The 11595-nt window shown below is 39.2% G+C and overlaps 1 protein-coding gene across 2 annotated transcripts in view; it reads left to right on the top strand.

Annotated features, from left to right (window-relative positions):
- Nucleotides 1-3081: 3081 nt before the first annotated feature.
- Nucleotides 3082-11595, top strand: part of VSIG1 (V-set and immunoglobulin domain containing 1) — a 30773-nt gene continuing 22259 nt past the window's right edge. For both annotated transcript variants that reach the window (XM_040999711.1, XM_040999709.1), the window contains exon 1: nucleotides 3082-3130. In XM_040999711.1, coding sequence (XP_040855645.1) covers nucleotides 3082-3130 — 49 coding nt within the window. The remainder of the gene's footprint in view (nucleotides 3131-11595) is intronic.

Genomic DNA, 11595 nt, shown 5'->3' with positions numbered 1-11595 from the left:
CTGGTTTTTTTTTAATTTATGCAGTTGCAAAAATAAAATGGAAAAGTAATTAAAATGATAAAGCTCCGTAAAACTGCTGAAGATACTTTTATTTCATGTGCTAGTTAATAGTTCACATTTTTGTGGGTAGCAATCAGTAACATCAACATTAGGTTCCAAGAGGATTTAGATTATCTCAGAGTTTGTTTTAGCCTAATGTCTTCCTTTTTCAGTTAGATCTTTCATAGCAGCAGTGTAGGTACTTAAATGCATTAGGGTGTCTTGTATTTGTGCGTTTCTGATTCAGTTGGGTTTTGACATCCCTTTGAATGGTGCACTCTGTCCCACCTGCTTTGGACGTGTTGAATGAATGACTGAGCCCTTCCTGAGTACCCACTTTGTGCTTAGCACTCCCCTGTATTTTAATGGCCAAAAACCCAGATTTATTTATGCTAAATTTCGTTTTAATGATCATTTGTATTATCATTCTTTTTTGTGTTTTGTATTATGTATAATTTTTGTATTATTTTGTCTTATGTATAATTTGTATTATGTTCACCCATGGGACAGGGATGGAAATATAGGAAGCCTCTGGCTTACAAACACCAGATTTACATATTTCTTTCCCCGTGCCACTGCCCCACCACTGGAAATGGTGTTCAAGGGAGCCCTTATGAAAACCATGGGTGAAGAAAGAGAAGACTATAGGTCTCTCTCGGAGGCTTAAACTTAGACATCAAGCAGATTCTAGCTGAGAAGAGCTGGTGTGAACTTCCAGATGGCCATCCTACAAGTCGTCCTCCTCTGCAAAACAATCTCCTCCCTCAAACCAGGTCTCTTTATTTCATTGTTTAGACTTTCTTTGCAGAGATTCATCTGGCTAAAGCAAGCATTCTAGTTTCAATAGTGCAAACAGACTGTGGAACATCAGTGAACACTGACTTCCCCACTCCTCACATGGAGCTGATGTCTGTTTGTGTAGATGAGAGGGGTGGTGTTTCTGGGCATGGGAAATTCTGAGGAGCAGGATTCTCCTTCAAGGCAATCAAGGGACACAAGGAGTTAGTGATCCAGGAGGAACAGAAAAGAAGGTGAATGCAGAGAAGTACAATAGTTACCTGGAGAAAAATGCTTTCTTGGACACAGCCCATGTCTTAGAGAAAGAAAAGGGTATTCTTCCTCTACTTTCTTTCCTTCTCCTTCTCCCTTACCTCATATAATAATGGATGTCTCATTCTCACACTTAGGTAGCTCATAGCCTAGTACTGAGAACTGAAACCAGTGCTAGACTATCAGTACATAAGTAAGAATGACACATTCATTATAATATTGCTCTTTAGGAGTGTGTATTGCAGTCAATGAACTTACCAGTCAGTACACTTTGGGACACCGTCTTTCATAAGTTGGGAACTGCTTGTACGAGACCCAGTATCTTCCCTGAAGGAGTTCACAAGCATTGGATGTAGGAAAGAATCAAGTGCCAATGGTAGGTTATCGGAACCTAGCACAATATGTACTTGTGCCGGAGGAAGCCCAGAGAGGAATGGTCTGTGTATTCTTTGAAATCTTAACATGAGACTTCATGAACGCTCAACATTATGAATATGCCTGGGTAGTAAGGCCAGGAAGGAGAAAATTATAAATGGTGACTAAAGTTGCATGGAGCCAAGGTTTAGCATCACATGAGCATGGGTAATGAAGGCTCTGGGGAAGAATCAGCTGTGATGGGAGCAAGATGACTTTCTGAGAAACAATGCGAAATTGGCTTGGCTAAGGTGAGATTTGATTAAAGATAGGCTGTGAAACAAAGTAACACTTAAAATTTACACACAATCATGAGACTGAACGCTTTAAGGTGATAAAACAGAATTTTTCAGGTAGATGATTTAATGTAACTAATATTCTGATGAGGTGAGAGGCAGATCTTGGAAGCACTGGGAATCCAGACTAAGGACTTTGGATTTGAGCGAAGAACCATTCATGGTGTTACTGAAAATGCTTGATTAGGGCCAGAACACTGGCCTGTGGTTGGTACACAGGGTGAAGGATGAGATTGGAGAGATCATTTAACAAGTTGCTCCAGAAAGTGTGCTTTAAGAAGTGGGACAGGGACAGAGATCTGAGAACTGGGACTGAGACATATTGGAGAAGGAAGAAATCTGAGAGTTATTTTAAGGGTGGAAACCATAGGCCTTAGAAATCACATGGAGGGGTAGAGGTGACCCATGGGTTTCTCATGGCTAACTAAATGCAAGAAGAACTCTAATTACAAATACGTGTTCATGAGAAGGTTCCTTGCTTAAACACCTTCCATGTCCTCCTGGGGAACCGTCCTGTCTAAGGAAATCTTAGACTACGTATTCAGTGACTTAATTCTGCAAAAATGGAGGCTCATCCAATAGCAATCTTAAAACGTTCATTCACTAACTTGATTTTGAAAAAGCAGGTTAGCAAACAAGCACTGTAAGGTTTCTAACTTGGGAAACAGAAGCATTCTACTTCCAGTTTCGGTGGCGAGTAATGACAAATGCCAGTGTTTTAGAGTGATATATCCGGAGTTTGTTCTCATCGAAAGTTTTGGCTTCATAACCCCTAAACTCCGCCTGTGAACCTCATCTTCCCGGGAACCTTATAGCACCAGTTCAGTAACCTGATTTGTAAAAGGAGGCTAGAGAATCAGTGCTATGAGACTTTCATGGAAATATTTGAAATTAATTAGGCTTGTCAGCTTTTATTTGCGTAGGCTGTCTTCCAACTGTATCTTTCCCCTCAAGTACAACTTTTTAATAAGATTAATTTTAAACAATGGGACTTAGAGAATCTGTGTACAAAGAGCTTGAAGAATTTAAATACGTGGGTTGATTATTAACACAGTAGCAAATATATCAAGGAAACACGCCCCATGGAAAGTGTTTCAAAGAAACACAAATCTGCTCTGAGAAAAGTTTGTGCCCAATAAGTAAGCCCGAAAAGGCATGTTTGCTTGGTGATGCCCAACAGATAAGCCTAGCAAACCTTGGTGAGACTGAAGAAGCCAGTTTGAGACTCAGTCTAGTCCAGGCAAGCTACCGGCACCTGTTGCTCTCCACGAACCTGGCCACCATGGTGTTCGCATTTTGGAAGGTCTTTCTAATCTTCAACTGTCTAATAGGTAAGGAAAGGATCTCCAAACTACCCAGAAGAATTAGAGATAGTCTCCTTTTTTTAAACTGAAATTACAAAGTTCTATGTAGAATTTCCTCTTCTGTACTTCAAGGGAATTGTGACTAGCATGTTGTGTAAAATAATCTTTGGAACTGTGTGTAGCCAATATGTGCTGTGTTGCTATTTTGATGAGGGTGGTGGTGGTACCGGGTTGTAATATAATTGCTTTGTGGGGCCTCTGGGTGAAATTTTGTTTTCAAATCATGGTATCTTTATTTGATTTGAAAGGTTGGCAGATAATTTTCTCAGAAGCCGAAGGTTGTATTAAGGCTAGTTTTTTCCCCCTTGGTTTTACTTTAGTGTTTCCTTTAAGCTCCCTGTGTATGGATTGCTTTGTTATAGCAGAGCTTGGGGTGGGGGTAGGGAGCCGGAGGGGGAGCACTCCCGGGGCTTAGGCACGGGAAGAGCAGAGATTTCCAAAGTGCTTTATTAGGTAATATTTCTCTGGGAATTGTGATTTTTCTAATTCTGTTTTGGAAAATATGTGAGTGATTTGTTGTGGACAATATGGGTGATTTTAGGGATTAGAGCCAAAGAAAAGCCGTCTAGAATCAAAAATTCTGTTGGTTTGACCCACAAGAGACTACTAATGCAGAAAACCCCTTGGGTATTTTTTCAAATGCCAGCTATGCTTTGAACGTGTCCTTATGTTACACCGAGTCCATTGTGGATTCAATAATATCGTTTAAGGGAACAACAGTGTTTATGTGAATAAAGGAGGATTTTTTAAGCCATCAGTAATATTGGGCAGTCATTAAAATGAGGGCTGCTAAATATATTTAATGACAAGAGAATACTAAGGATGAACTTTTAAGTGAAAGAACATGATACAGGAGCGTGCTTAGCGTAAATTAACAGAAGGCCATGCCTGAAATGTGCATGTGATTATCTCGGGTAATGGGATTATAGATGCTTTTTAAAATTTTGATTTACTTAAAAGGTAGAGGGTCACAGAGTGACAGAGACAAAACATAGACATCTTCCGTCTGCTAATTTCCTCCCTCAGAGGTCCACCAGCAGCTGCGGCTGGGCCTGGCCAAATCTAGGAGCCAGAAACTCAATCTACTCTCCCACATGGTTGACAGAGGGATTCGGCTCCTTGAAATTATCACCTGCTGTTTCTCGGTGTATACATTTAGCAGGGAGCTGAAATGGAGAGCAGAGCTGGGGCTCGAACCCAGGGCCTCTGAAATAGAATATGGATGTCTCAGCCGGCATCTTAACTCACTGTACCACACGCCCACCCCTGTATGATTTTGATTTTATTATCTAGCCTTTTCATATTTTCTGGGTTTTCTGCAACGAAGATGGTAGCATTTTTATAATTAGAAAAGTATCACTTTTCAAATCTAACTGGTATTTAGTAATTGTTCTTTAAATGTCATGACTAAATGTTTCAATATAAATGTTGTATGGAGTCAAAGGTCACCAGAAGGAAATGCTACCCAATCAGAATATCCAAAAAAAACCTTCAAAGTGGTTTTTTTTTCCCTCCTCAAAATACAATATAGCTGACTTTCTCTGTGTATGCTGTGTGCTGTACAGATACACACATGCATATATGATTGAACTGGACCAAAGCAAAATATTGGTGGCATCAGTCCAGCATATGCAATGGGAACTTGATGGAATACATGTATTGTTATTAGCTATACTTACACAAATGAGAGAAATGAAGATTTCAGTACTCTATACCTGGCATTTACATTGCATGGTTGTAGAACAATGGAGAATATTTCCATCAGTGTGCAGTCTGGTCCTCTCTCTCACCTCGTTGCAAAGAGAAGGCCATTTTTTGGCTTCAAGCACAGTGTCTAGCACATGGTAGGTCACGATAATGTTTGCTGACAGAATCAATTACCTTCTCAAACTCTGAACACCCAGAAATTATTTTTCACTTACATATGTAAAACCAATTTTCTGTATACCTAAGCAGTATAGATTTTATTTTCATCACAGCATTTCTGTTGACTTCTTCAGAAATGCAAGTCTAAATTCCAATTCAGGGAAACTAACTTAAACATTTTCTTCTGATAGATAGATATTCCTGCATATAATTTTAGGTCTTTGTAATATGTGTTACTCACCTGTTGGAAAAATATGTTCAAGTTTGTATTTTCTAAAGGTATTGCTATACATTCTAAAGCTGCAATAGACTAACTAGAATGTTGGTTTTACAGTCAGTTCCAAACGTAAGTGATCATTTGATTGTTTTGTAATTCAAAAATGAAGGCATTATACATGAAGTTGTAGGAAATCATTTCCACTGCATCATGGTTAAATCTGACTGACACACAGTGTTTTGACTGTCGGCATATCATGGGAGAACAATAATTCTCCTATCATTGAAGCTTGCTGGACTGTGGGCATGAAATAAATGCATGAGCAATGATTACCAAAACATGAGACATAAAAAAAATTCCATCTCTCTTTTCTCTCTTCTCTCTCTTTCTTTCTCTCCTTTACAAGCTTAAAAAAAGTATGCTAATTGATACTTCGAATTATTCCCTTTAACAATTATTAACAATCAGCACTGGCTTCTTTTAAGAAACCACAAATATTTCAACAGCAGATGCATATTTTTTTTGCTTTTTAAAAATTCAGCCAGGTCAGTAAGAGAAATAACAATTCTGGGTTCAAGTACTCATCGTTTAGTTTGCTATTTATTAGAGATTTGCTGTTAAAAGATTTTTCTTTGTCAATTTTAAAATAATTTCTCACTTTAGAATGAATGACTCCAGATGAAGATAGCTTATTATCTGGCACAGAATCACTTCCAATTTAAGGTTAAATTTGCATTGCTCACTATCCCTGTATGACTGACGAAATTCAAATTAGCCAAATGAAGAAAAACTACAAAGTCAGTTTTGAGAGTCCACTGGTCACTTTTCAGGTGCTCAGTAGCTACGGGTGGGTAGTGGTTACTGAAGTAGTGCAGGGCTCTAACCTTCTCATCATTGCAGAAAGTTCTGGAATAGAGGATGACCTCAGAGGTGAAAATAATAACAAAAATTGAATGATGTGACATTTTGAAAGGCTCATCTGGAAATAAATATCTCTGGCATTTGAGTATATTGTCACTGTCTTAGGGCTGGGCAATTTCTGAAAACTGTATTTCCTTCAGAATTTAGGAATTGGTTACAATGCTGGATATTGGAACTCGAGGCAAAAAGATCTTGAGGTTTTGCTTTGTCGCGTGTCACCTATTTGCAGGACAATGTGTAGTGTTCTTAATGATGCTGTTGCTGCACTTTCAATTTTGAAACGACCATCCTAGTTCCAAGTGATATTAACGATTTGTGGATCTCAAATTAGCTACATATTTATATGTTTTCTATTTTGTCTAAATGTTTGAAATATTTGAATGAGACTTATCATTCCGAAATGTTTGGTTTTTACTCACCTCCATTCTGGTCTGTACTATGAATGACTCCCTGCTGCATTAACCTGACACACAGAGAATGTATCTGTCTTCATCATTGCGCACTGTTTGTGTCTGTCTTTAAGCACTTTTGCTGTGAGTGGCCAGCAAAGGGCCCTGGTCCTAAGCTCCCTGGTCAAGTTGTAGCATGTAGCTATCCCAATAACAGCTATTAGGACCCAAACTGAAGGGGAAAATGGCCAAGTAATATCTCCAAAATTCATTGTTAGGTAAAAGTTCCTGGAAGCTTTACCAGTCACCAAATCCCAGGTTCCAATATTTTACTTTTGGACATTTTAAAGTCATTTCGAAGTGATCCTTTAAGCACAATCAGAGATGTGGCTAACTTCCTGGAGAGAAGGGATTCATTTATCTCTACAGTAGAGTGGACCAGCTTTCTCCTGGGATGCTTTTGTTGGAAAGAGCAGGTGCTTTCTGAAGGACAGTTTCCTTTTTTAAAATTATTTTCATTTGCAAGGCAGCTTTACAGAGGGAAGAAGAGAGAGAGAATCTCCCCTCCTCTAGTTCACTCCAAAAATGGCTGCAATAGTCAGAGCTGAGCTGATCTGAAGTTAGGAGTGAGGAGTTTCTTGAGGGTCTCTCATGCGGGTTCATGGGCCCAAGGACTTGAGCCATCCTCTGCTGCTTTCCCAAGCCATAAGCAGGGAGCTGGGTCAGAGGTGGAGCAACCGGGATGCACATAGGATGCCAGCATTTCAGGCAGAAGGTTAGCCTACTATGCCACAGTGCCAGCTATGGTCAGTTTCCTTTTGGGGGACAGTATTATGGGGACTAGGAAAGCACAGGGAGGTGAACACTGTGAAAAATACTGCATATAATTCAGAGGTTCTGTGTTCATGTCTGCCTTACTAAAGTATTTTTTTTAAATATTTATTTATTTTTATTACAAAGACAGATATACAGAGAGGAGGAGAGACAGAGAGGAAGATCTTCCGTCCAATGCACTCCCCAAGTGAGCCGCAATGGCCGGTGCTATGACGGTCCGAAGCCGTGTACCAGGAACCTCTTCCAAGTCTCCCACACAGGTTCAGGGTCCCAAAGCCTTGGGCCGTCCTTGACTGCTTTCCCAGGTCACAAGCAGGGAGCTGGATGGGAAGTGGAGCTGCCGGGATTAGAACCGGCGCCCACATGGGATCCCGGGCGTGCAAGGCCAGGACTTTAGCTGCTAGGCCACGCCGCCGAGCCCCTAAAGTATTTTTTGAGTACTAAAAGCATCAAGCCATTGGTTACCATGCAAAGAGCCAGCTTCTGACAAAAGGTGCTGGATCAGATGGCCCCACTGTGACAGAGAACACAAGCTGTTCAAATCCCAAGAAATCAGGATGTCTAATGGTTTGGTTTTTCTTTTACTTTTAAAAAATGTTTGTCGATCTCTTAAGTTCTTTTTTGTCTGACTGCCTTTTGTCTATGCAAAATTGGGAGGAGTACAAGAATCTGCCTGTCTGTATCATTTCCTCTGAGCCACTCATAACCTCTGCCTCCCCAGCGCACTTCTGCACTCCTGTCCCACCCCCTTCCTTTCCCTCACCCCCCCCCACCCGCCCAGTTTGTAACTCTGCAGGCAGGTAAGACTCCGGCTTAACTGTGCTGGCCATGCAGCCTGGCCAGCATCTCTTGAACTTGACCTTTTCTGATACTTCCCCATTAATTTTGTGGCCCATCCTAGGGAATTTTACACTCTGATTTTGCAATGAACAATGAACAGTTAATCAGATGAGCTGGGGTCTCTAAAACGTTACCAAATTGTTGCCATTACCGCAGTCCTTTGGAATGTGCTGGTGTGGTCCTGAGAGCTATTACAGTGGCAGATTGGATTTGAAGGTAGGGAATTCTTTGTTGCTTCTGCAAATCACAGGGGAAGCTCATTGCTTCATTGATTTCCTTAAATCCAACAGTTCCCAAACCATTTGTATTCCCAGGACAATTTGATAATATTAAAATTGAGGACAATTTCTGGTCTGAACAATGTGGCATATAGACCTGTTTCTCCTTGATGCTCCCCTCTAAGCATAAATACAAAGCCTGGAAATAAGGTAAGGGAGACATCCAGAAGAAGGCAAGAAGAAAGCGAACTGAGACAAACAGAAGTAAGGCATCGCAGGTCTCCCACTCAGCAGAAAGGGACCCAGTCCTGACATCCTGCCCAGCAACCGAGCACCGGAGGGCAGCCCAGGTGGCTCGTTCCTACCAACAGAAATGACAAATAAGTGAAATGAGTACTAAGATGGTTAACCTATTACGATCATTCCAAAATTCACATATTTATCAAAGCATCACATAAATATGCACAATTATTATTTATTGATTACAATTTTAAAAACAAACTAAATAGTAAAAATCAAATAAGAGCTAAATGCTATAATTCCTATTTCTTATGAAGACCCTTTTAATCTATAAGTTGCTATTCAACTTACTGTGTCTCTACTTGGAAAGTCTTTTTTGAATAAAATCAAACTACTTGCTTGTACAAATTGAAATCACAGAACTGAGAAATGCAATAACAAAATTAAAAACTTCCTTATGGGTTCAGTAGTAGAGCAGAGATGGCAGAAAATAAAATCTGTGTCTGGTGAAACCGCCCCTCCGGAATGAAGGGGAAATAATAAGATTCTCAGTCAAAGGAAACCAAGCCAACAAACAAAAATTACTGCTAGCAGACATACCCCGAGGAATGTCTAAATAAATATCTTCAAGCGGAAAATAAATGATAAAGAATCTCAGAACATTGAGAAGGATGCAGAAATAACAGTAGCAGAAATGTGAGTACATAAAATAGACTGTCCTTTAACTTGTGAGTTTTAAAGATAATATTTGATAATTGAAACAATTGGAACATTCATTATAACCACATGTTATACTCAAGATAGTGATATTTAAAAATAAAGAAAGTAAATGGACCTGAACAGAAGTGAGCTTTCCAAATTTCATTCAAAGTGCTAAAATATTGATACCAGCAGACTGTTTTGACTCTTTTATGTACCCAGAGCAAATACTATATAAATCAGTGATTATGCTAAGTGTAAATGCATTGGATGGAAATCCAATAATGTGTTGCTTACAGGAAATTTACAATAAATTTAAGCACAATATGGATTGAAAGCAAAAGGACAGGAAAATATATATGTAAGTATTAAGTTTTGACAAATCTGGAGTAGCTATATTAATAGTTGATAAAATAGGCTTCAGAGCAAGTAAAATTACTAGAGAGGCAAAGAGACATTAGCTAATGACAGAAAGATCTATCCAATCAAAGGACAGGATATTTTACTTTATTAAAGATTTATTTATTTTTATTGCAAAGTCAGATATGCAGAGAGTAAGAAAGAGAGGAAGATCTTCCATCTGATGATTCACTCCCCAAGTGACCACAATGGCCATGCTGAACTGATCCAAAGCCAGGAGCCAGGAGCTCCTTCCAGGTCTTCCACATGGGTGCAGGGTCCCAAGGCTTTGGGCCATCCTCGACTGCTTTCCCAGGCCACAAGCAGGGAGCTGGATGAGAAGAGGAGCTGCCAGGATTAGAACTGGCACCCATATGGGATCCTGGCACGTGCGAGGTGAGGACTTAAGTCATTAGCCTTCTCTGCTTGGCATGGGCAAGACAGTTTTAATGTGTTCCCACTAGAGAACAGAGTCTCAAAATATACAGAAACTGAGAGGGCTAAAGGAAGAAGAAACAAATCCACAATTATACTTGGTAATTTCAATTCTCCCTCTCAGAAACTAATTAATCTACTAAACAGAATTCAGCAAGGACATGGAAACTCCGAAAAACACAATCAGCCAATAGGATCTAATTGAACATTGTTATTATTCCATCTTGATTTTTTCATAGTGCTTTCAATTCTTTCATCTTATATAGAATAATCCACCCAACAAAATCAAGTTCATTTTTTTCCAATCAACTAGAGAACATTCACTAAGATAGACCATATGCTTGATCATCAAAGAAACTTAAGTGTATTTAAAATAGTTGAAGTAATAGAGTATATCCCCTGACTTTGCAGAATCAAAGTAGAAATAAGTAACAGAAAAATTCTAAGCAGATGAAAATTAAATAGTATAATCCTAAATAATATACAAATCAAAGAGGAAATGTCAAAAGGAATTTTATTGAAATAGGTAGCATTTAGTTAAAGCAATGTTGAAAAAGAAGTGTATGCCACTAAATGCTTAGGTTAGAAATGAAGAATGTTTCCAATTTAATAATCTGTTTCTGCAGAAAGGAAATGAACTAAAAAGACCAAAATCAACTGAAAACAATCAGCTAGAATCAATGGGATTGAGATAGAAAAGCTGTAAATACAAATGAATGGAGCAAAAATCTGGTTCTTTGAAAGACACCAGGAGAATTGACAGGCCTCTAGCAACACTGATAAACATGAAAAGAGTCAAGACACAAATTGCCAATCTCAGAAATGAAATATAAGGTATCACTACAGGTCTTCATGAACAACTTCATAGTCATGTGTCTGGCAACTTAGAAGATACTGTCCTTCAAAATTAATAAACTACTGAAACTCACTCCATATGAAATAATCCAAATAGCCATACAAACATTGAAGAAATTGAAATCAGGGACCAAGTGTTTTGCTTAGCAGTTAAGACATTTGAATTCCATATTAGCGTACCTGGTTTCAATTTCTTGTTTTGATTTATGACTCCAGTTTCATGCTATTGCGGATCCTGGGAAGATATAGTGATAGCTCAGGTTAATTGGGCTCCTGCTACTCTCCTGGGGGATCTGAATTGCATTACCATATCCTGGCTTCAGCCCTGACCCAGTCCTGGCTAAAGCAGGCATTTGAGAAGTGAATCAGTAGATTGAGACTGCTCCCTCTTTTCCTGCTTCTGTGTTTTTGCATTTCAAATATATGAATAAAAGTTTAGATTCAAGTAACTTGAGTACATACTGTATAATCTCCTGCAGGATAAACATTTGGCCCAGCTAAGTTGGTATACAAGGTTAC

This window comes from Ochotona curzoniae, unplaced genomic scaffold (assembly GCF_017591425.1).
Source record: "Ochotona curzoniae isolate NIBS_2020 unplaced genomic scaffold, NIBS_Ocur_1.0 scaffold_1852, whole genome shotgun sequence".
Taxonomy (NCBI): Eukaryota; Metazoa; Chordata; class Mammalia; order Lagomorpha; family Ochotonidae; genus Ochotona; species Ochotona curzoniae.
Note: the sequence above shows the minus strand (reverse complement) of the source record. Positions and strands in the feature narration are given on the sequence as shown.